General features: G+C 38.9%; 1 protein-coding gene across 5 annotated transcripts in view; it reads right to left on the bottom strand.

Moving 5' to 3' along the window:
* Positions 1–358: 358 nt before the first annotated feature.
* wdpcp (WD repeat containing planar cell polarity effector) overlaps positions 359–26168 on the bottom strand; it is a 91963-nt gene continuing 66153 nt past the window's right edge. Inside the window, exons 13-19 of one of the 5 annotated variants that reach the window (XM_084736578.1) lie at positions 25429–25552; positions 24322–24385; positions 15037–15136; positions 8885–8999; positions 4251–4342; positions 2528–2615; positions 359–913 (exon numbers count right to left, since the gene is read on the bottom strand). In XM_084736578.1, the coding sequence (XP_084592704.1) occupies positions 874–913; positions 2528–2615; positions 4251–4342; positions 8885–8999; positions 15037–15136; positions 24322–24385; positions 25429–25552 (623 nt within the window). In that variant the 3' untranslated portion in view covers positions 359–873. Of the gene's footprint in view, positions 914–2526; positions 2616–4250; positions 4343–8884; positions 9000–15036; positions 15137–24321; positions 24858–25428; positions 25553–26168 lie in introns of those variants that run through there. The other 4 variants (XM_084736579.1, XR_014771872.1, XM_084736580.1 and 1 more) reach the window with 4 other exon arrangements.

Raw genomic sequence — 26168 nt, 5'->3', positions numbered from 1 at the left:
TTCTGTCCATTTCCAACATCGCTTCTTGTATATTTTTTGGTGGAAATCCTCTTAGAATGCAAAGTAAATAGATTACGATACAGTGAGGGATTAGGGCTCGCGCGGCGCTGTCAGATTAGTCGGTGAGCGCAGCGCGTCGACAGCTCTGACACGGCTATGGCTGCTGTTCAGGAAAGGGGCTCCGCGCGATGCTTTAAAGACGCTGGTTGGCTCCTATTCATGAATAAAACTGTGGCCCGTAATCTCGGCCAACACACACACACACACACACACACACACACACACACACACACACACACACACATCTATACAACACACACACACACACACAGGGGAAGCCTGGAACATTCAATATCAGTAGTGATGGAAGTATAATACAAGTCTTTATTTTTTCAGGCTGATTAATGGCAAGGTTTAAAACATTTTCTGTCATGTTTTAAAAGGCACAACCTGGTGCTGTTTTCTTTTAAAGTTCATTTAGTTTAGCTTCACTAAGATAGAAAATAACCTGAATTCACATCCATGGAGCTGCTCAGTGTTTTCGACTTGGCTGAAATTTTACAGATATGACAGGGCTAAACAATTAACACTGTTTTCAGTTTAAAATGTACAACTTAATAACAAAACTGATGATACAAAACTAATTTATATATATAATACTCATGTAATATTATAAGACTAGTCATCTACTGTAAAACGATAAGCATTTGAGTCCCAATCCAGGTAATATTACAGTTAAGTAATTACTCTTCATGTGTGAAAATACAGACAAAGAGAATCTGGTATTGGTGAGATGTTGTTGTGTCTCTCCAGAGTCCCACTGGGATTAATAAAGTGCTCTTATCGTGTCTTAGTTTGTTTTTCAAACCATTCCTAAATGGACCACGTGAAGCATCCCAGGGTCATCATCTCCCTGTGAGAAAACAAACAGAAATGTCAGGTTTTATAAATCTGAACAGTGTGAATGTAAAGAGAGCACATGGAGCTTTTAGAGGTTTTCTATTTAGCAGTTCTGGACTCTGCTACGGTGCATCATATCCTTTTTTAAAGTCATACCTTTTTTATGAAGCCTTCAGCATCATTAATTTTGTGGGTTGAGGATAGTAGGCCTGCAACTATTGATTATTTTTCATTGCTGATTAATCCGACAATTATTTTCAAGATTAAATGTTGAGTCTGTAAAATATCAAGTAATGAAAAACACCGCTCACAACTTCCTGGAGCTCAGAGTGATGTCCTTAATTTGCTTGTTATACCTAATCAATGGTTCAAAACAACAAGAAAAATCTAATTTTCATCATAAAAACAAATCCTGAGATTTGAGAAACTGGAACCAATTTTTTGCATTTTTCAGGATTAATCTATTATCAAAACAGTCAGTGATAATTTTATTTTGATTAACTAAAGCTCTACACTGCACACTGTAGTACATGATAACATCTCATGAGAAACTTAAACAATATATTCTAAATGTAGTGCAGTATAGCAGTGGTCCACAAGCAATGTATACTTGTTTCTGCCACATTCAAACTCAGCAGTTACATTTCAGTTACTGGCGGGATAAGAGAGAAAAGCTACATTTACATGAACGTGACAAAAACTAAATGCTTTACTTTAACCCTCCATTTATCGATTATAAGCAGTATATATACAATTAATCAATGTTTATAACAAAATATAATGTAGCTGTAAGCAGATGTAAGTGATTATTAAGATATTTTGAACTACTATGGGCACCCATAAGAGACCGATGTATAAACAAGCAATGAATGACAGTATAGTCTCAGTGGCCACTTTATTAGGTACACCTGTACAATCTAATACAACAGCTCTGCAATAAAGTTGACGTTCATGATGCCTGTAGTGCTCAGGTGTTTTGACATCATCATATGGATATTAATTAAATTACACGTTCACACTCATAGTTCATAGTTAGTGGTGGTGCAAAGAAACACCTTAACCATGATCTCAGTAATAAAACATATAACTGAATTTATACATTCTAACAAAGTCAACAAAACTAAACATTATAAACATTTTGTAAAGGCAAATTCTATGGTAGAGCAGTTATATTGGATTGCACTGGATTATACAGGTGTACCTAATTAAGTGGCTGCATAATGTAGTAAAACACAGTTGTAATAGTAATTCATGTTATGATCGTTGACTAATACTATATAGTAATACACTTAAAAACATGTTATACCTACATTATAGTGTGTTATAAACTATGTTTACTTAGTGCTTGTAAACATTCAGTAAGGAGGTAAAGTGTGGTGCAACTTTACTTTGCTACTTTGCATAATTTTGTGTTGCATAATTCTGTCTAGTTTTTTCTGGTTGGTAACCACTGTACTGTGGTCTACTGCTATAACTACACCAGGATTACTATATACACAACTGGAATTATATAATATGATTCTAGATAACTTTTCCATCTGATCCACAGATGGATATGACACAGTCTTGTGAATTCTGTAGGCAGATATGAAAATAAAAGTATATTTTCAATTGTCAATCAACTTACATTCCTGTTGTCTCTGTCACCTCCACTGGTTCCTGCAGAACAAAATGAAACGACAGAAGATGTTGATGTTGGAGGATGTCAGGCGTTCCTGTAAACCAGCCGTGACACTTAAAACAAGTACAACAACCAAACATTAGCCATGCATAATCACACATGGCAGCCCTACAGCACATAAACTAACACATACACACAAGGCTGAATGCCTGAACAGGTTACATGCTCACTCAGTGGGTCGGACATGTCGCCTTTTCTGGGTTTTAACGAATGTAAACCATTGTCACTCATGGCGATCACTCTTGCTCTGAGCTCTGCGTTAATAAGGTTATGATTGACATTAAAACCCCGGCGTGCCTTATACAGATATTTAAAAAGCTGATGCAAATTCCTCCCAATAGCCTACAGTCCGGATTATCAAATGACAGAGCGATTTGATAGCGAGACAATTGCTAATCACCAGCAAAATGGAATTATTAAAATGGAGAGAGCAGGAAGGAGGAGAGGAGAAGAAGAAGTGATGTTTTCTTAATGGGTGTTTTTCCTAAATGACCAGTTAGTCATCTCACACATCTGAGACCAGGAGTGGAGAGCACTCAGGCTACGTTTAGAGAATAAAACAGGTTGAATGTCACCAGAGAATTAATGCAGGGCTTAAAACGTGACCTGAAACCGACATGTTGAACATGATGAGATTTAATATAATGGGCTGACTCGCTCTCTCAGCTGTTACTCATGGCAGGGTGAACAGGCTTGTTGTAGGTAATTTGGGCAGAATTTAGTGCAACACTGAGGGTGATTTTGTCTAAAGTCAAAAAAGAAAAGGTATAGATGCTTCTATGATTGAATGGATTTTCATTTGAGGTGAGTTTGAAGGTTCAAAGCTGTATTCTTGAAAGGAAATTAACTCTAGTAATGAGGAAGAAACGTTTTCACAGGTACAATTAGCTTCCTGTTTATTATGATGATTGATATCTGCAATATGATCGGTCAGATTTTTTATTTTTATGTTTATCTACTGGTACGCAAGTGAAATTTTTCAGACTTCAGATTTAGAAATGGAAAATATATGGAAAAATTTTAACACTTGCTGTTGAATATGCAATGACGACAGTGATAATTATATAACATTTTTCATGTCAAAGTGACTTCCTGAAATAAGAAAAATGACTGCACACACATTTTTTAAAAAGAACACTAGAACACTGTTGGACAGTTATTTTCCAAAGAAGATTGAAATCAATGCAGCAGAACTAGAGATATCATATCTTTTTCATTGCAGGCATTCTTCTTGCTTTTCAAAACCTGGCACCTACAGTACTTTACCCACAATGCAACCAACCCTACGACAACTCAGTCGCAGATTCAAGGGGGCTATGTTAGTAGGGGCCTCAAGCTGCTCGTCTGCAGCAGAGCTGAGGAGCAGACTGCAGAGACGTGGTAAGCTCAGATCTGTTTCATTTTCAAACTCCTCAGCCCAAACACTCGCTGACTCAAGTGACATCACTTGAGGACATTTATCAGACTTCCTTTGAGGATACATGAAGCTTCATGACGATTGCTCAAAAGATCGGTCTGAAGCAACAGCCATTAATCTTTAGGTTAAACGCTGCTTATCTATATTCTTGTGATTCTTTAACCCAGGAAGGTTAAGCTCCAGCATTAGATAACTCTTTACAGACACAACAGAGATATAGGTGATTAAAATATGACGGACAGACTGACACACCTGTTTGTCTCAGTGTCCTGAACACATCTGGGCTCACGGTCACATGTATGCTCTCTGCTTGTGGTCTCCTCTGATTGGCTCTTCCATCAACACTGAGGAACAAAAAGAAAACTGGGTTAAATCTGTTGCAATGTGTTTAATGATTAATGGAGAAGAATATAATACTTAGCATGGGAGCAACTGAACATGAACCAGCTTCTCTTTAACAAAAAGTAACAACTTCATTTTTATGCACCATCGGTATGCTATGTTAGCTGCACTATATAGTACACTATGTTGTTGCAGCAAGAAATCGGGACAGTAACTGCCTTTCCACTTTATCACAAATTTACATGCATGTGTATGTAGATGCTCCACTGTCTATTGTGTGTAATATACTGCCCTTTTTTTAATGAACACAAGTTAAACTGTCATCTCTCTGCACCAGTATCAAGACATATCTACGGATGTATATTTTACATTGTTTTACAAAACTGTTTTGTAATAAATAAAACAAATTTTTGACAGGATGCAAAGAGCTGCAGAAACTAAAAACTTCAAAGATACCATTCAGACTATCTTTGGGACAACAAGAATGTATATAACAGGGCACAACGTGAGCATGTGTCAGGTAAAACTCAAGTTGCTGAAAGCCAAAGATCACCATCAGTGTGATCTTTATTTTAGTCAACAGCAGTCATGATATATCATCCTGATTAAATGGTGAGAAAAGTACTTAAAGCAAAGGTATGAAAAACTGTAATCTGAAAAGAAACTAGTAACTAAAGCAAATGAAGTGGAGTAAAAAGTACAATATTTCCCTCTGTGACGAAGTGGAGTAGAAGTCGAAAGTAGCAGAAAATGGAAACAGTCAAGTAAAGAACAAGTACTTTATAACATTATTTGCCTCCACTTGTAAGAGAGGAATTCTTCTTCTATTCTTCTGTTCATTTTCTGTTTTTTGCGTCTTTGAAAAAAAGACAATTTCTAGTTTTGTATCAGTGAGAGACTTCATGATCAATAACCTCTGCAGCCACAATCTGCCACTACAAACCTTTAAAGTTCCAGTATGTAAGATTTATGGGGTTTAATGGCAGAATGTGGCAGAAATTACATACAATATTCATAAGTATGTTTTCACAAGTGTATAATCACTTGCAAATAAAAGTTGTTGTGTTTCATTTTCTAGATTCTGTCTTTTGCGTTTTGCACCAGTTTCAAGGGGTTCTCCTAGACACTAAGAAGGGCAGAGTGAGGTGAGAAGTTTGTAATCTGCAAGCTCGATGCCACTAAATCCTACACACTGGTTCTTTAACTGACAACTCAATTAAAAATAATATTAAGAAACACAACATTAAGTAGTTATTATGTTATTCTACGCTGTCTGAGGCTGATTCATTTGGCATATTCTCATCTCCATCATATGGAAGCGAACATCACTGACAGACAACTTTTGGACCTTGATATATCGATATATTGAGATTTGTGCAGACTTAGATCTATGTAGTGTGGTAATCGCTTCAATCAGTTTAATCACATTGATGCTTCGAGAACCTTAGCAGGATTTTACCAGGTGGAGTGGTGCATCCTGCATTATGGACTGTGAATTTCCAAACCACTACAGAAGTGTAACCTTAGTTCTTCTGTTTGGGCCCTCAGGATCGGGTTACAATTTGTCCTCTCACAGCAAATGCAGAAAGATACTGAACCCTCTCACAGACTCTGGACATCGATATTAAATAAATACATAAAAACTGAAAGTGAATTGGTCAAATATAAAAGCTTGGCTATTACCACACAACATTAACCGTGGCCTCCACTAAACAAAAATAAAAATAACCTCCATTCTCCCTACTCCACTGACAGAGGAGTACGTGATGAGTGAGAGAGGCCAGCAGCCATCAAAGGAACATTGGGACGCTTCCCAGATTCCCGTCTCGTTCTCGCTCACTTCTCCGAGCACAGAGTCGGATTTGGGGAATGCAGGAATCGTGCGAGGAGCCCCCGAACTGCCATTGTGCTCGCCTCCCTCTCTTTCTCGGCTCCTTTCTCAGCGAGCCAAACGGGAGAACGCCCGCGCTACAATGCCTCCCCTACTCCATCTCAGCTAAGCTGTCATTGGCTTCACATGAGAAACAATGAAACTTCATCGGAGACCAGATTACAAAAAGAGGGGGGTTCAATATAAAAAAATTGTTCTAAAGGAGGGGGGAAATTGTGGAATAAAAAAGGCAGAGGCTTTTGTCTCTTTCTCTCTGTGGCTATTATCTTTTGGGAGGTTTGGGGATCTGCTTTCTTAGCCTCTGTCAGCGGTGCAGGGGAAGACCTGGGGTAGTACGACCGGGCTTTTGGCTGCCAAATCGCCCTAACCCTCTTTACCACTCTTTTTTTCTCCTCTCATTCCTTTTACTGTTTTTAAAAAGAGCTTAGGACAGAGCATCTCTCTCTGTCTCTTCCCCTCTCCCTCTCTCTGGACCCAGCTTGTTTAAATTGGCTGATAGGAAGGGATTTGGGATGGATGGAGGGGGCTTAGAGAAACGCAGAGTGGAGGGGTTGGTGGTGATGGGGGGGTACAGAGAGTCATCAGTGTTACAGTCAAACAGCCATGAAAAGCCTATGAGGATGAAAAGAACAAGAGCGCTTTTTTATCTAATGCACACAAATCCCATATAAATACTCCAATATGTTAGTTGGGGTATGACAAGGAATGCCCCTCCATCACTTCCTCCCACCACCCCTCCAACCCACAATAATAGAGACGTGGATGGCTATATTTGTATGTATCTGTTTGTGTATGTGTGTGAGACAGGCAGGGACAAAGAGAGGGATGCTTTCAGTGTGTCTTTAGTCACACTGTTTCAACATGTCATTCATGTAGACGAGTGTATTAAACAATCACTCTGAAACAGTGAGTTCTGTCTGCACTCCGGGGACTGAACAGTGGTGAAAATGGACTCCGGTGGAGTTTTAAATGTGGCTCCGGGTTCAGCGTTGGGATCGCTGGAAGCGTAAGACCCGGAACTGATGTGGCTTTGACATTTGAAATGTCACTGGGAGTGAAGGCTTTTAGGCTGCAGCTGGGTCATTTGGCCACAGACGCTCTCATGCAATTCATATACAGACAATGGTGAATTGCTGTGGGAGAGGAGATGACATGTATGAGTCAAAGTGAAACAGCGAATCATCTGCACACACAATCTGTCTGGGGCTTCATTTATAGCAAGTTGAACTAAATTTTTTGTTCTTATTTAAAGCAGTGATAATCAATATTTTTATAATAACAATGAACCAAATAACAGTGTGAGAACAATGTGAAATGTGTCACAGCTTTATAGTGAACTTCAGCTCATTGCTTAGCTGCTGCAACTTCACATTCTCACTGGTCTCAAAACGTCTTTTTCTGAGGGCAGCTGTTTTCAGTGAACAAACTATAAAGCCCTGTGTACACTACCTGCTCAACACCAAATGAAGCACACACACAAGGTTAGAAACAAGCTGATGAAGATATTTCAAACAGGAGCTGGTGGAGACGAAAAACAGAGCTTAAAAGGAGAGTGAATAATGGACTGAAATTCATCAGGTGGCCACAAAAATGACTCTAAATGAATGATAATATTACTGTGTAACTGCTGCATCTATAATGAAGCAACTGCTTGCTAAGTCAGCTTAAAGGTGATATAAAACATGAAGTGAGAATGAGATATGTGTATCTGTAATAATAAAAACTGAACAAACTCTTCTGATCATATACAATATCAGCAAATCTGCAGTCACATACACATGAATGCACAAGCAATGGCAGCACATGCACATGCTGGACTCATATCTCCTTAACCTTCGCTACTTTCCTCTTTGAGTGCGTTATTTTTTCGGCTTTATTGCTGAAACAGATATCATCTATGACAGAAATTATCTCATAAGAACTGTAAAAGAAAAGTTTGGATTAAAGAGAACCTGAGACAATCAACAATGCGCATACGGCATCTTTCATCTACTTGGTGAGGGCAGTCAGACACATCGCCACAGATCACCTCAGGAGGAGAGGAAAAGAACAGGGATAAGAGCCATGCTAACCCAGTTTGGACTTGGCTATCTGCTCCTGGCTAATTTCCTCTAAGGAAAGTGAAATGCACAAAATGGGACTCGGGTTGGCCAAGCAACGGGGAAATCAGAGACTGTTGTGTCCACATCTCACAGAAACCTGCTCTACAACATCCCAGATCAAGCTGATGCACGGCTGAACCGGTGCTGAGCTGACAGGACACAGGACAGAAGATTCCAGCGGGACGAGGTCGACTCTGTGTTTCACTGACGATTCCTGGTGTTCAAAATGCAGTCACAGTCGATGGATAATGTTTACCAGATGTTGAAATTTTACTGTGAAGTTGTCGACTAACCTGACGCAAATTCAAAAAATGCACTACAGAATTATTTCCAGGATGTATATATGTAAATAAATGCATGTATTGTTTTTATTTAGTTTCATATTGTTTTATTTTTATTTAGTTTTATGCTTTACACTATTTTACACTGAATTTGATAATTAGCTGTATATGTGTCATATGTGTCATTTCATTTGTGCAAGCCTGTGCCGATTAATCACAATAAATTACTTTAATACTTACACACACACACACACAGCACATATAACTCACTGTGTTGGGGGAGTGCCTGGGTATGAAGTTCCTGCTGCACTCTGGTTCCTCTCTGTCTGTCTGTCCCCGAGACTGGAGCCACACAACACACTATTTCTGCCTCTCAAAGGATCCTCTAGGACACACAAACACACACACACACACGCACACACACGCAGTTGGAGAAAGGAATGAGGATGAGCAACAGTTTCATTTACCAAAGAATGGAAATAAAAGGATGACCCAGTTTGTATCATTATCACCATTACTTTATTTTTATTCTGGTGACCACAAAGGCCACAATGTATGATTCACATCACTTTCATGAAACCATTCACTGACCCCTTGTGACCTGTATGGAAATGGTTTGTTATGTTTCTCAAATTATTTATTTAGGTTTTCCTCAAAATGTTCACCCGCATGTATTGCATGTTCTTTTTTTGTTTACCCGACAAAGCCTAAAGAAGATCCAAATGTTGTCCTATTACATTTATTGGCACTTGTCTATAGTATTTTTTCTGCCCTGAAACCTATCATCTTACATGGTTTGTGTCAACAGCTGCATTTATGTGAGTGCAGGCTTTTGCTAATTTGGACGTCTCGCCTTGACAATCTTGTTTCTGATAAGCACGTCATGCCAGAGAAGTTTCTGAATTGAGACGAGAAGTCAAACAGCACTGGAGGTTGTGTGAACCAGCTGAGCTGAGAGGGGAACAGAGACAAACGCGTTTTCCTTCAACACACACACCGGAGCTAACAGGCTTTCACCATAACGACCAAGAAAGCAGAGAGAGGAGGTGGAGAAGTGGATCTTCAGATAAAGCTCTTGTCTCTTTGCCCATTGAAAGGCCCTGCAGTCACATCAGCCTTTGTGAGGGGGAGACAGAACGATCAGGCAAACAACTTGGCTTCTTCTCTTGGCAAAACGCTACTCCAATAAAAAAGAGATGGAAGGGAAGAGAAAGAGGCCTTCCCTCGCACTTGTTCGCTACTCTGCCTCTCACAATGCCGTATCTATCCAAATCAACACACTTGTCAGCCAGACAGCTATAAGCGATTTCCAATGCTGTTATAAAAGGGACCATTTCTAAGCTGAAATGTGTGTCCTCTATTGTGTGTTTACGTGTACAAGAGAAGGCAGAATCTCTGTTCAGGAGGGTTTACAAAACATGCAGATAAATATGAGAAGAGGTGCATAGAAATACGGTGTCTCTGCCCAATCTGATTCCAAGTCCAAGACTGATGCCGGTGTATCACGAAAGACGTCCAACCTTAAAGAAAAACTAGATCTGGTATTGAGTCATTTTTTAGAAAACAAATGAAAAATCATCCAAACAATAGCAGAAGACATGCTCTTGTTTCCAATATTTCTTCTTTCCAATGCAAATCAACTCATTTCTATGATTTTCTTGAAGTAAAATGAAATAATCCAGGGTGGCAATGGCCTAGATCAGCTGATTTCACTGCTGCTCCTCAAGCACACAGCTAGTTGGTCTTCTGTGTTACCACAGAATTGCAGTTAATTCCAGGTGTAAAACAGCATGAGATTAAATGGCTCAGATGAAAACCCACAGAGCCCCGAGTCCTGAGGACCAGAACTAAAATCCACTGACCTTGAGTTAAAGGAAAAGTTCAATATTCTTACAAGTTGGTGTTTGTTGTCACTACTTCACTGAAATTAAATAATGAAGTTATGCTGCTATCACATAGTTTTGATACCAAGTACTAATCATTACTTTTTAAAGGAGTAATAAGTAAAAATTGCACTTCCTGAGTAATGTGTCCCACACTGGTGAACAAAAAGCAGGCATCTATTCATTTATTCCTCCATCAATCCATCCTCTACCACTCATCCAAATCTGGTGGCAGAAAGTTAAGCAAAGAAGCCCAAACATCAGTCAACTACTCCTCATGGTTGGACGTGTCACAGAATGATACAAGAGTGAAAAACATAGTAAACATATTGCAGTGTATTGTAGTCTTGGGTAAAGAGCATCACAGTAAAGCATTACTACTGCAAAGTATGAGCGCTTATTTATTTAACAAGCTATTAGCGGTTGGAATAAATGAATATTTGAGTACTGTAAATAAGCTCTGCTGCTGTTAGGGTCTTGTAGTATGGAGCTACAAGGAAATCCAGTTTAACATGCTTGAGGAAAATATCTCTACATCTCATCTAAGAGTGTAAAATATACAGTATGTTTAAGTTTGTGTGTGTGTATGTACAGTAAATGTGTACTTTTGCCTTCATAACAGCAGGACGTGTCTGGTCCCTTGAGCTCTCTGTGGGCATTACCTGCTTTATATGAGCAAAACAGGCTGCATTCAAATTTCTATTTAACATGTGATTATTGCAAATAGTTGGTTCGTACAGGATTCAGTGTGACCTGGCTCACGAGTCACACCCAACTGCACACATACTATACACATATTTACACAAACACATATATCTCCCAGGGCCATTTTGAATTTCAGCTGTAGTGTGTGACAATGGCTGAGAACAAACAAATTTCAGTCTGTTGTGTGCGATCAAACTGAAAATGTTTCTGTAGCTGCACTGTGGGAACTTTGACAAGCATGTGACTGAAGAGACAGTCTGTGTTTATTCAATGTGGGAGGACTCAGACATTGTACGTTCACACGGATACAAGCTACATAGATACATACATGTGATGACATGACAACCAGACATGCCTATAGATGCCATTTATACATCGCCAGCAGGTATCATCCTGATTAATTTGCAAAGCATGTAGTAATAACTGTAGGTTAGGACTAAATTCTCTACTGAGTGTTGCTGATACTGACTTATTTGTTAGATACACGCATACCATAACAGAGAACAAATATTTATCAGAGAGCAAATATTAGTTTTTTTGTTTGCTTGTCTTGCTTTGAGGAACCATGTTAAATACGCCTCTGGATTTGTTTCAATAATGACAGTCATTATTGTTTAGCTTTTAAAAAAATACCATAATTTATTTGCTTCATCACTGTGGAACAAAATTTAACTAAACTTCACATTAGCAAACAGGGGTGTAACGAGTATTCAGATCCTTTATCTAAATAAAAGTACCAGTCTCACAGTGTAAAAATACCTTAAGTCCTGCATTCAAAAGTAAAAGTAAAAATGTTTTACCAACAAAATGTACTCAAAAGTACAACTACTGGTTTTGGAGTAAAATGTCACCTGTGAGTGACACTATTAGATAGGAAAAAAGCATTTTACTGCTGTAGCTGGTTAAGGTTACTTTTAATAGTTTGGTAATTTAGTCCAGTGGTTCCCAGCCTAATGTAGGTTTGTACAAATGCGGTTGGAAATATTGGAAACACCCCTGATAGAGCCTAGCCAACTGATTCCACTGGACATGGCACGTCTGTGGCACGGTTTTGATCTGCCCTCCACACCGCTGCGTGTGCCACCAGTAGTGCTTCAGAAGCTGAGCATTTTGCCCGCCTGATTATGTAGACTTCCTCAGATTTTGTTGATTTGGTCCCCTTTCCTTGATTTTTGTGTCACTACCATGGATAGTAGTTAAATAGTTTATTTTTTTCTGCACAGGGTGTTTTATTTTGAAAACTGACTGGATATCTCTATTCTGCGTCTGACTACCTGCCTGTTACATCAGCTCTACGCAGATGACACATCTGTCAAAAACAGACTTGACACATATCTGAAGTAGAGTAAAATAGTGCCCTGATAGTTCCTAGCAGCATGATAATAATAATAATAATAATAATAATAATAATAATAGTAATAATAATAATAACTGTATATTTTTTTAACACACTGTATTGGATCTGTAATTGATATCAGCCAATACACAGAATTTAGATATTAGAATTTATATCAGAAAGGAAAAAGTGGTACTGCAACATCTCTATCTTAGCCTTGGGTTCAGACCCCTCCAAAGAGTTACAAGATAAATCTAATGGATCATGAGATGACTCTTGAGGTAGGAAAGAAGAAAAAACAAGTACTTTTCAACAAGTTCTTTTCTTTGCTCTATTTGTGACACTTTGGATAATTTCAGGGCCCAAAACAGTTATTTAGATGAAACCATGTGAGAAGTTTATAGGAGGAGCTCTCTTTGGTTGAATTGCTAATAACTCACATCTGAGACTGCTTTTTACAGAGTTGAAAGACAGAAGGCAAGAAACACTGGTTAAATCTTGAACAGTGTATCTTATAAACTTATCAAACTTTTTAAATATAAAATCTTAAAATGTAACTACAGCTGCCAGATAAATGTAGCTGAGTAAAAAGTACATTTCACTTTAAAATATAGTTAAATAAAAGTCAAGAGTAGTGTGTTATTGAGCCTAGTGGTGTATGATGGCCATGCCAGCGGCTGTGTGTGTGTGTGTGTGAGAGAGAGAGAGGGAGAGAGAGAGGGAGAGAGAGAGAGAGAGAGAGAGAGAGAGGGAGAGAGAGAGAGAGAGAGAGAGAGAGAGAGAGAGAGAGAGTGTAAAGCGAGACACCTGTTCACTGGAGCCCTCTGCTTGAAGCGAGCCACTCATTATTTATGACTTGGCTTTTCTGCTCTGTTAATATGCTCTGTCTGCTTGTCTGAACACTCACACACAACTGTACAGCACATGCATGCACACACACACAGAAAGGCATCAGTTTAACCATCATCACAAGTGACTGTGACACAGTGTCAAGATCCTCCTCTTGAATGTGTCTGTGTTTCCAAACACACCTTCAGTCAAACAGTCTACACTGTAACTGATGCATGTGCATGTGTGTGTATCTGTGTGTGAAAGAAATTAACATGTACATATCTTTTCATTTTTCATTTCTTTAAATTTTCTCACTTTTGACATATTAGCATTTTAGGAGGAGAGCTCCAACTTTGTTTTTTTTTTCATTTAACTTCTTTTCTTTCTTTCCTCCTTCTCTTCACTCATTTCCTCTTTCCTTACTGTCATCCCTCCTTTTTCTTTCTCTCCTCTGTCCCTTCTTCCCTCTTTCTCTCTTTCTCTGCAGTGCTGCTGTTGTCCAAGGATAGGACATGCTGCAGGTGATGGAGGTAAATCATCGAGGACATAATTAAGAGGCTTATGAGGAGGAGTGTGCGTGTTACGCATCACATTAAGAAAAAAAAAAGAACCTGCATGCAAACAGGCCTCATAGTTACACAAACGCTCATTTTCATTCACAGACAAACACACAGACACTCAGCCTTAGGGGTTTGACCTTATACAGTGGAGTTAAATACCTCTCTTGCCTCATTTGGTTGTGAGGGAGTACACACACAGGCACACACACACAAACACACACTCAAGCACATTGCCTTCTGGTGTGTTTTAAGCACCAATGAAGGACTCATCAGACATGTTCATCTAGTTCCCTCACAAATTTGAATGTTTTCTGCTCACCCGTTGGCCCTTGAAGCCTCTGCGAGGAATTGTGAATGTGTGTGTGTGTGTGTGTGTGTGTGTGTGTGTGTGTGTGTGTGTGTGTGTGTGTGTGTGTGTGTGTGTAATCAGGAACTCAGCTTGATCCCCTCTGGTATGTGCTTTCGGGAGTGTTTGTCAAAGGGCAGCAGCACAGCCTGAAGTAACGACAAAAAAATGGGCCTTCGCTGGCTTTCCTCCCCTTGTTGGTCTCTCCAAAAAACTTTGGTGTAATTTATTTCATTAGCGTGATATTAAAGACTTTGTTTTTCCAATTTTACAACAGTTTTTATTCAATTTAGGGAAAAAAGTCTTCATCTAGAATCATCTACATCCAAAAACATAAAGAATTTTAAGGTGGAATCAAAAGTCATCACTGTTCTTGACTAAAACGTATAGATTTTCTACTGATATTTAGAGGGTGATGTCACTTTTTATGCTTTCTATTTAATTTTACAAACATGTACTAAAAACTTTTTTCAATATCTCACATTTAATCATTACTATAGATGATATCGTCTTTAAAAAACAGGTTGTGTCAATTTTACATGAATATTACTCTGTCAAACATGATCTGATTTAATTCTCCTTTGTGCTATTAAACGAGGGTGAGAGCCTGAGAAAACACTTGGTGTTAGATGTCAGAAAAGTGTGTCGGAGTGGGTGAGTTACTGAGGTTATCAGGAGTCCACCTCCCATTTCAGATGTGAGGAGAAATAACGAGTCACATTTGGTGTCTTTTTGGTTAGACATTATGATTATTTTCTTACCATTGCCTGTGACGGCCTGGGCCTCGATTTCATTAGCTTTCCTCTTGGCCACATCCGCTAGCACCACCTCGCCCTTATCGCTGGCAACATAATGGAGGTCCTTTGAAGGTAATGCAAGAAAGAAAGAAACGTGAACGTTAATCTAAAATGAATCTAGGCTCCGATGACAATAGGTTTTTTTTTCTTTTTTCTTTTTTGGAGGGGTGGGGGGTGGCGTTTTGGCGGGAGAAGGAAGAAACAGATGAAATGACAGAAAAAAAATGAGCTGTTTGAAGCCCAACATCAGAAAGAGCACCGGTTGGATGAAATGCCGGTTCCTCCAAAAACTTTGAAATCAGCCCCCCACCTTCCCCCCTCACACACACACACACACCCTCGTCTCTCCGGTTTTGAACTAGGGAGGATGTTATCTGTCACATTTCAAAAGTGGGAGAGGAGGCGAGGGACTGTTCACCTTTCAGAAACGCTGGTATTCTCTCTGTACGGAGAAACATATCCAGCCAAGCACATTACTATATCAGCCTGCGACAATATTGGAAACAGCATGTATCCTCTGTATCTCTCTGTTTGAGTCTTGCAGGGCCATAAAGAGAGATAATATTGCTAAATGATGTCTGAGGGTGGCTGATTTAAAGCTCAAGACTGCCATACTATTCATTAAGAACCACACTGCATCAGATAGCTATTCCTGTTTTGAGGTGCTCAAGGCTACAAGCAAGGCTGAGGTCAATTCATCCCATTAAAATACCTAAAACATATAAATTAATTCTCAAACTGTAATTACATTCAATTCAATTCAAATCTTAATTGTACTGTGAGGGACATCCATACTAGGCAAATTCAAAGCAGGTTTTGGGTATGCAACAGCTCCTGGAATAATTTCATTTTTAAAATTAGGACAAGATCATACCATTTTATCAGATTAAATTGGTTTAAGAGTGCATCTTGATATAAAAATTTGTACTGTATGACAACCGCTGAATCAGATAAACTGAACAATTCAGGACTTGTGCTCAAATGATGACTAAATGATGATCTAAACACTAACAATGACCACTGATAGCTACATATTTCTCAGTCTAGAAAACATGATGGCATAAAACTTGGTCTTGTGTGGAAAGGGTCACTGGTTTGAGAAAAAAAAATCAAATGTGTAGTAAAAGAAAAGCTTTACCTTTAACAACAATCAAGTGAAGCCTGTCGATAATGAGAAGTAAAGGCTGAAAACGTACTGGTCAGGTCCCAGTGTGAATGTGTCACTCTGAGTGGAAAGCAGGTTGAAGGGCATAAACTGTACATAATATAAATAACATAGCTGCAATGATTAATCCATTATGAAATGACCATTTAATTAATCACCAATTAATCAGTTACAGAAAATTTTTAATTAAAAAAAAAAGTCTGAATTCTATGATTCCACCTCCTTAAATGTGAATATTTTTGGTTTCTTTACTCCTTTATGAAAGTTAAGTGAATATCATTGGGTTGTGGACAAACAACAACAAGACACTTAAGGACGTTATAATGGGCTTTTGGAAACACTGATTAACATTTTCACTATTCTCTGACATATTATAGACCAAAAACTAATCAATTCATCAAGAAAATAATCAACAGATTAATTCACAGTGACAATAATTGTTAGTTGCAGCCCTAATCAATAATGCATAAAAGAAAATGAGAAAAATTATAACTTATAAAACAATGACTGAGGTAATGTGAACCTGAAAAAGGACAAAACTACTCAACATTCAACCTCTTAAACTGACTGAACAGAGAGTGAATCACACCCTCATCCTGGCACCCAACGAGGGGCTACTCAGGGTCGCAGGGTTTCCTCAGGCCGAATGCAGGGCCCGAGGGCCCATCAAAGGGTACAGCGTGTTAAGGAAAGTCTTCCGCCTCAGCGACATCACAGGACATCAGTGCCGTGACTCAGGGCTCGCAATGGATAACCCTCAGCTGGCTAAAGCCAGCCCCCAGCTGAGCCTGCACCCGGCCCTAATACCCCCATATTGTAACCCAGCTTTTGTACCCCTAGAGTAAAAAAAAAAAGAGGGGGGTGACGGTTTCCAAAAGAGGTGGGGAGCACAGAGGGATTGAGGCAGGGGAAAGAGGGGGAGTAAAAGAGAATGAGAGAGGTGCTGAAATTGAAGAGTATGAATGGGAACAGATTGGGTAATTATAGTGTGGTGCCTGCCCTCTGTGGCGAGGAGTTAGGCGGAAATGTGAAAATGGCCGACAACAAAATGGCCTCAAAAGAAGCTAAATCGGCTCCCAGGACTGAGGTGGCTAATTCAGCTGCTGTGAACGAGGACATGGCCCCTCAATTAGATATGAGTGAGGCGTCCTAATTGATAACAAACAGAGCAGCAGAAGATTAAAACAGGCAAGAAGAGAGAAGGAGGCATTATGGTGAAATGACAGTGAGGTGTGTGAGTGAGAGAAGAAAAAGACGGAAGAAAGAGAGATGAAGAAGACATAAAAGACGTGAGGACGGCAAAATTTACAACAAGGGTTTCCATGTGAGAGCGTGAGCAGCAGGGAGAGAGAGACTGTATGACAGACAGAACAGAACAATATGAACATTTGATGCCGGGGCGCTTTATTCCAGCTTAGCTCCTCATAATACTGTCTGAATCTGGAGAGAGGGACCCAGAGAAAGAATAAACGAATGAACAGACGTGAAATGAGAGAGCGAGAGACACAAACTGAGAACTGAGAGAGAGAGAGGGAGAGAGGAGTATCAGCCCGACTAAGAAGGGATAACAATAATACTGCATATAAAACCATCAGATATTACACCTCTTATTCCCCGACGCTCAAACGCGACACTAATCTTATTTATATAAGAGCTTTAGGGGTTGCAGCGCCTGATAAAGAGGGGCGTTTTAGTGGGCCATTTTTGGGGAGTAAAGGGGAGGGGGAGGAAGGGAGGTGGTGGACACTAAGAGCCCGATATTGACTGATATTTGGGTTACCTCCAAATAAATGAGGGATTAGGTTAACTGGCACACAGCAGCGCTTACGACACATTAATAGAAGGGCTCATGTCTGTATGTTTGCGGTCTGTGGGTTACTGTCAAACACAATCGATGGGAAGTACATGTGTGATCATTCAGTGTGGATTTTCACCTTTTTAAAGGTATTACGTGCTATTACTGAGTGATAGAAGTACAGGCTCAAACTGCAGCATGATATGAACCATTTGCAGTGACTGAAAGTTTGACCTTTGGGATTTCTGACCACCATATGTGCATGTGACTGAGGGGCGATTCTTCCCTGGGAAATCTGTAGACTGTAACAAGCTGTAGTTTTCATAGTGTCTCTGGAGCAATTTTGTGGTTATTTGTGTTTTTGATATATATGGCAATTCCCTTCAAAACTTCACAGGGAATGGGAAACAACTTGTTGCATTTGGTGTAGAGTGGTAAAAGGAATAGTATTATAGCAGTAAAATATTGTAAATATTGCAGCCTGACTCTAATTTCTTGCTTAAAATCACACACAACCACAAATGCCCACAAATCAAAGACAGATTCAATATAACATCTTACACAAAACATATTATAGTCCTTATGAACTAAACAGGCTTAATGATGGGGTCTCTGCCGTTTGTCAGAGATGCAGAATTTCTACCGGACTCTTCTTCACATGCTCTGGAGCTGACTGCCACTAGAGGTTTTTAGGATTGACTTTGATACTAAAGTTTGGATACTTGGTGATGTTAGCTGAATTTACATATATCAACATGAGAAGTATTTTATCCTGATTGCCAAATCCACAGCAAAAAAAAAAAAAAAAAAAAAAAGAAATCAGAAAAATCCCCAGTGCAGAAACATTGGATCAATGAACTCTTACATACCCTTTGTAAAATACTGTATTCTGTCAGTCTCACCTGAGCCCCTTTCTGGACACTAAATGTTTGATCTACATATTTAGGTTTATCATTTCTGCTTTTTTTCAGTATTTATTAGATATTGTTGTATTTCTACCTTTACTGATATCAAACAATTGTTTTGAATGATGTAACATATAAACTATTAGGATGGGAAAAGGGAATGTACTTATACTTTTGCAGTGCATTTGCAGATTTTATACTTTGTATATTGCCAATAAACAATAAGCTCACACACCTTGTGGTTATATTGCAAGCTCCTGTTTTATCTTGTTTTGTTTTTTTTTTTTGAAGGGTTTGCTGGCAGACATTCACACAGGATGGCTTTCTTGCCAACAGCCAAAAGCAAGGTTTTCCAGGATATTGCAATCAACTAATATTCCTAGGATCTCTTTGGCAACAATGACCAAATTCTAAGTAAAAAATCACGCACTATCTCTAAAAGAAGATATTTTTGTAGATCCCCAAAAAATAATAAACCATTACCAACAACATTTTTTTTATTTAAAATGCCACAATGCAATGTTATCTGGCACTACACCTGTCAGTGATGGCTAAAAATTATGATGTATAAAAGTCTGAGAACTCAATATGTAGTTAATTGTGAATGAGTGACGGAAGGAGGAATTGCGGGTACAGTCTTAGTTTCTGCGTCTCTACTTGTCTGCTTGTAAAATATCAGCATAAAAAGGCGGCTCTAGAGAGAAACCTTCGCTCTTTTATTCTGAGGGACAGACATCAAATCCTGATGATTACTTTTGAAGTTTTCAGGCTTCATCGCAACCCCTGAGAAAATCTCATGCAAATGTCACTTCATCTGCATTTAGCCAGTTATACTCAGGAATAAGAAAAACACACCGATAGATATTAGTCCAGGAAATTCAAAGCAGATAAGACATTTGGTACTAAAATATTTTAGGGTGGAGTTTTCCTTCACTGAAAACATTCAGCTGAATTAAATACTGACAAGGAAACTGGCCACAAATCCACATATGCACAAGCATGCAAACATGAAAATACATATTCGCTGATTAACATAATCTCTGGACATGAGCGCATTTGCTGAACCTGCACACACACACACTCACACACTTGTTTTCTGACACACCTGTTATCCAGGAGTCTTGTGTTTGACTAACACTTCTATCAGATAGGTGTTAAGGACTTAACGTTTTAATAACGCTAATTATTCATCTGAGCGACAACAATGAGCTCATTGCCGAAGACGTGCAACACCTCCTACTCCTCCTCCTCCTCCAGCGCCACCAAGCCTGGCGTCAGATAGGGGAGGAAGATAGGGGGTGAACCCAACAGACACGGCTTGCCTCACTGCTACCGTATCTAACAAGAAACAGTACAAGCCCTCATTGGGGAACAAAAGAGCCAGCATCAGATTCGGCTATCACACAATTTGATTTAATTAACGAGCTACATCAAGAGCCAAAGACCCACGAAGAAGAAGAAGAAGAAAAAGGGGAGGGAGGTGGAGAAAAAAAAACAACTTGTCGTCGGCTTGACTTGGCTGACGAATGACCTAATTGGTTACATTATCAACTCATTATCAAAGGCTAATTAGGGAGCTATAGAACAGCGCCAATTCTGAAAAAAAAAAAGAGCGACTCAGTAAGCCCCAACAACTACCTCTACATACACCCACCGCAACCTCCACCTCCGCCAAAACACCCCCCCACCACCAATTCCTCCTCCCCCTAAATTTAGCCCTGACACTAAAGTGTTTCAGTTTAACAAAAGGTTTCTTTTTTAGAGAAAAAGGCTTGGAGGGTCTCTATTGTTAACTGGGAAACAATGGGGCTTGAGGGGGGGGGGTCTGGTGATAGAGTGGGGGTATATCATGCTGGGAATTTCTAGAAGAGGTGAGGGTGTGCACGTTACCTATGTGTGTTTGAGTGTGTGCATTTTATCAAATCGATGGTGCGTTATTGAGTTCTTTGGGCAAGTTTGGAAGTTACAAAGAGTTACGTGAAGATGGGGGTTGCCCTCATTAACCCCCTCCACCTCAACTCAATCTGCCAACCAGCAGGTTAAAGCAACAACACAACCTAATTAGAGCAAAGGACAGAGGGAGGGGTTAAATGTCAACGTCCTCTTTTTGTTCCTCTTTCTCTCGGTCACTCTTTTCACGTGATGAGTTGCTGCTCTCTTGGTCGCTGGGGCAAAAAATTGCTTGAAAACACTCATTGTGAGTGAGAATTAACTTTATTACAGATCTACAATGAGAAGAATTTTAAATTATCTAATGTGTTTGGAGAGCCAGACAGATAAAGATCGACAAATTGTAACTGCAATATCAGTTGAAATAATCAACTAGCTATTTCTACAAAATAGTTCAGACCTACATAATAATGCAAACAATAACATTTTCACATTTGAGAAGCGCTTGGAGATATGTCACATGAACAGAAGTAACAAATTACATCTACTGAAATTACTGTAATTAAATTATTTTCTGGGGTATTTTGTCAAGTATTTCAAGTCTGTAACTATACTCTTAACTACGCATTAGTCTACTGAGTTACTTTTATAATAATACTTCTTTTCTGAGTATGCCTACAATTTGAGTTAATATCCAAACCTTTCATCTGTATTATTATAACCAGTAAAGCTACCTTATTGCAAGCAGGCCAAGGAAAACCATGAAATACAAACAAACAAAAAAATAAACTGCTGCAGCAGGCACAGGTTTGGAAAAGTGACCATGACCACTCAGCAGAACTTTGTAGGAGTGGCTTTTGGAGAAATCGATCTACAGATTTAGCATTAATGAAAATAATAGAAGAAATTACAAGAGCAATAAAAAGCATATTCGACAGAGACAGTCACTGATTTAAAGAAAGCATTTGATACAATAGATAATGATGCTTTAATTTTGAAGTTCATCTGTATGATGTGAGAGGAGCAGTTCTTAACTGGTTAAGAAGCTATCTGGACAACAATATGTAGAGTAAACTGGTAGCACCTCTGAGTGTATGAATATTGACTGTGGAGTCCCACAATGCTCAGTTTTAGGCCCTAAACCTTTTTTTTTAATATATGTATATGAGTGTTTTTTGAGAACAATACTTTTTAGAATACTGTACTATTTTTTTAACAAGTTATTTTACTTGCAGTCAATATTTCAGTAATGTAACACTACTTCTACTTTAATACAGCTTTTCAGTACTCTTTCCACCACTGATTTACAAGCATCCTGAAATGTAAATTTTATTCCTTTACAATTAATATTTCTGATAATAAGAACAGAAGTTTAGTTTGTGCATAAATACATCTATATGAAGAAACATTTAATGACTAAGTTTTGAAATGTTAATAACTTACATAAAGAAAAGGATTTTGGCAAGGTAGCATATATACTGGGCATACAGTATGAATGTATAGGTAGCTCTACGGGAACAGAGCTACATATACATGTGACTGGAACATTTTTTGGACCAAACTGTTCAGAGCTCTGGCTCATTTGGTCCAGATTAGTCCTGATGTGTTTGAGTCCACTCACTGAAGTCAGTCCAAACCCAAGGCTGAAAATGATTTGCAAATACGATTCCATCCACATCAATCTCTGTTGTCTCACCCCTCGACACCTCCAAAGTGACAGAGCAAGACCCTGTTTCCTTTCTCTTTTTTTTTTTTTTTGCATTTGTCATATAGCTTTCCATCTACACCACTGCCCCGTCCCCTCCTCTCTGCCTCCCCCCTCCCTTCCTTTGCGCTCTTTCAAGGTCCACAGGCTCGACTCCACCTTTTCAATTCGGCTTCGCAGCAGCACTACTTAGTGGGGAGGTAATTGGAACCAGTGCTATCAGTGTGATTGAGGGAGCAAGAGTGTGTGTGCGTGCCTGTGTGTGTGTGTGTGTGTATGGGGGTCTGTATTAATGTCTAGGGTGTTGGTGAAGCATGGAGCAAAAGGGGGCCCCATGAAAAAGGGGGTCAAACACATAGAAGAGCATTTCAGCGTGGAGTGGAAGAAAGAGCGAGTCAGAAGGAAGATGAGGGGAGAGGAGAAGGCCGAGCCAAGGCCATGGAGGTTGTGAAAAGATAGGGGCCCATACTGAGATCACACCTGCTCTCTGACATGCAACACACACACACGTACACACAAGTACACACACATGGGTTCCAAGTCACGAGCAAATCCAAGTAACAAGAGTACAACGGCGAATGAACAATTAAAATAAGTCATATAGTAACAGGAAAGCTGCAGTACATATAAAAAAAATGAAATGCTTCTTATGATCCATTGGTACATATGTAAAATTTAGGTGACTATATTCTTAACAATATCACTGGTTGATGGAAAATATTGTATGACATGTTACATTGTGTCGTCCTGCACTAAAAAAAAAAAATAGTATATATAGAATTGCAAGTCAGTGAAATAAAAAATAAATATTTAAAAAACAGAGTCTGGAGGGGGGGCGCTAATGGTTAAGTTGTACACAATATTTCTGCAACCTGCTCAGCTTGATTACAACCAAGGGTCTTTGTTGTATGTTACACCCTTGATTGGCAACATTCTCTCCTGGGAATATTTTCACTGACAATCTCTCCAACAAAGGCACAAACATCCCCAAATCTTATTTTAATCATATTTTTTCCTGATATCTTTATATGGTGAAGTACTGCTAATGGAAAAAAAAATAAAATAAATTTGTGTTTCCCTTCCCATACCTGCCTGTAGTTACGCAGCACCTGTACTGATTGTTCAAGACGTGTTTATACCATCTGCATCTGGCATCTACAGAGATCACCAAGATCATTTTTTTAAATACCACATAGTATGATGAAAAACCAGTGGGGACAATATGGCCATGAATTTGATATCATTATGACACGCTTTTCAGCAGTTCCCTAAATTTAAATAATCATAACTGGTTAAATTAATGTGACCTGGAACCAGACGAGTGTTGTAAAATGGATGGATAACATATAAATAACTCCTGTATGGAAAAATCAACTGTCACATAAAATCTGACTTTTAATTTATATGCATATAACGTCTCTCAACAGCCCACACTTACACGCAAAAACATTTTATAACTAATATTACTGCCTACACCTGGCAAGAGACAAGACTTAAGATTTTCAAGGCCTTTTTTATGAAAACTGAATTCACTGCTTTTTTAAGACCTACATGTACCAAGAAAGATTGAAATGTCATGCTTTTGTAATCTTAGAACACGTTCCATGTTTGTCCATGAGAGAGTGCCACGTTTTTCTTTCATCATATTTGCTGTTCATTTGTGCTCACAATGTCACAAATTCCTGGACTGACTGATCTAAATCTTACAATAATTTCGGCAACCTTTTTGTTAGTATATTTCACATTTTTTTCAGCGAAGCAGCTTAAATGAAATTTACTTTCCACTCACCATGAATAAATCTCTGGCTTCTAAATCGACAGCCAAGAGGAAGGCCTTCTCGAAGCGCTGGTGTCTGCAGAGAAAGTGGAGACAGTTAAAGAACAACATTCTGTCAAAAGACAAAAATTAAAATACTGAAGTAACTGGACTAATAAAACTAAAAAAAAATATATACACTTTAAATGGAATTGTATAGATAGATGGGTCAGTAGAACTTTTTTTTTCTTTCTTTAGCCTGCACACAGACACACACCTCAATCCACACACATCCACACACACCTCTGCATACAAAACTGTCAATAATTGAACTGAGAGTAGCAGGTCCTCTTCCTATTATCCAGAATTAAAGCAGGGAGAGAGAGTGCTGTATCTCCCAGTACAAAACACCTCAACTTTCCCTGTCTAGAGCCAACATGAAACAAACAAACACAAGCAGAGAGAGGAGGTGTGGGGGGCTTCCTTCATTTGATGTCGATGGAGAGAAAAAGAATGCAGGTAGGTGATAAGGGAGGAGAGGAGGAGGGATGCCAAACAACGCTCCAGCTCTGCCACAGAGGAAGAGAAAGAAAGAGAGAGGAAACGGGAGGTAATTGCAGGATGGAGAGCAGTAAGCAGCAGTGTGTGGGAACAACAGGGTCTATTTCAGTCAAACAGGCATTTCAAAAGGCTCTCATGGCAGAAGGGAAAATGAAACAACAGTCTAAACAGGTGCATGTGAGGTGCTTTGCCTTATGAATGACTCAAAGCTGCATCAGTGCGTGTGCGAGGAAATTCAAAAGCTATTTCCATTTAAGAATTTTTAAAATAGCCATAGCGAGTGCAAAATAAGCAGTATTAAAATTGCATCTTCCATGGATGTCATTTTCTGAAAGACCTTTTTTGGACAGTTTTTCTTGTTCTGATTCTGCACCTTATGTTGCTAAAATGAATAAAATGTTCTGCTCATATCTCAAAAATACACACACACGAACATACTGTTCATGTATGTATTTAAATGCATTTAGCACACAGAGTGCTCTAAATATAGCTGCCCTTGACCTTCGACCCCAGCTGAAGGGTTACGCAAAAGAAGATCAAATTAGAACAAGAGCAACAGCACAGAGTGGGTGGCGTTACCTGAGGAGGTGGTGAAAAAAGCGGCGGGCATACTTGCTGATTTGTTCCCTGTACTCAAGTATCACCACATCGGAGAGAGGGGCAGGTGGGGCATAAAATACACCCAGAACTGCTTCTAGTTGAGCTAAAGACAGAACAGAAACACAAACAACAAAAAACAAATTAAAAAAATTAGTTCTAATCAAAGATTAGCAAAACTACATTAAAAGTGTGTACATCCAGTTAAGTCCAATTAAGCAGCACTCTGCTGCAAAATTATAGACTAATCTCTGTTTAGTGACTCCAATGTCCAATGTAAAGCAAAATTAAAGAGAGTTTATCATAATGAATAAATAATAAATTCAAATAAGTATAAACCAGGGAGGCTAACCATCACCTTTTGGCTGTTCTAAAACGTAACACTTCTTGCAAGTTAGCTTAAAAGTTAATAATATGCTGGCTAAGTAAAAAGTTCACAAAATATTACATTATTCACTAGCTAACTTAAAGTTAATTTGCCTAGTTAACCTACTCATGATGGCTCAACAGGGAAGCTTTAATTCCTCCTCCTTTGAGAAATACTTGTTGGCCAAATTAATAAAGCAACATGGTTGAATCATAGAAGACTAAACACTAAGGACAAAGAGAGACTGGAAGCAGCTGGCAGACTGAAAATCTGTCCCTTAACTTTCTTCGAAAAATTTGGTAATTTTGCTCAATCCATCATTTAATTTTAAAAGTTTAAGTTCCTCAGTTTAAAG

The sequence above is a fragment of the Lutjanus erythropterus genome, chromosome 14, assembly GCF_056507025.1.
Source record: "Lutjanus erythropterus isolate fLutEry1 chromosome 14, fLutEry1.hap2, whole genome shotgun sequence".
NCBI classification, from domain to species: Eukaryota; Metazoa; Chordata; class Actinopteri; order Lutjaniformes; family Lutjanidae; genus Lutjanus; species Lutjanus erythropterus.
The sequence above is the reverse complement of the archived record's forward strand: the minus strand, read 5'-3'. Positions and strand labels throughout refer to the sequence as shown.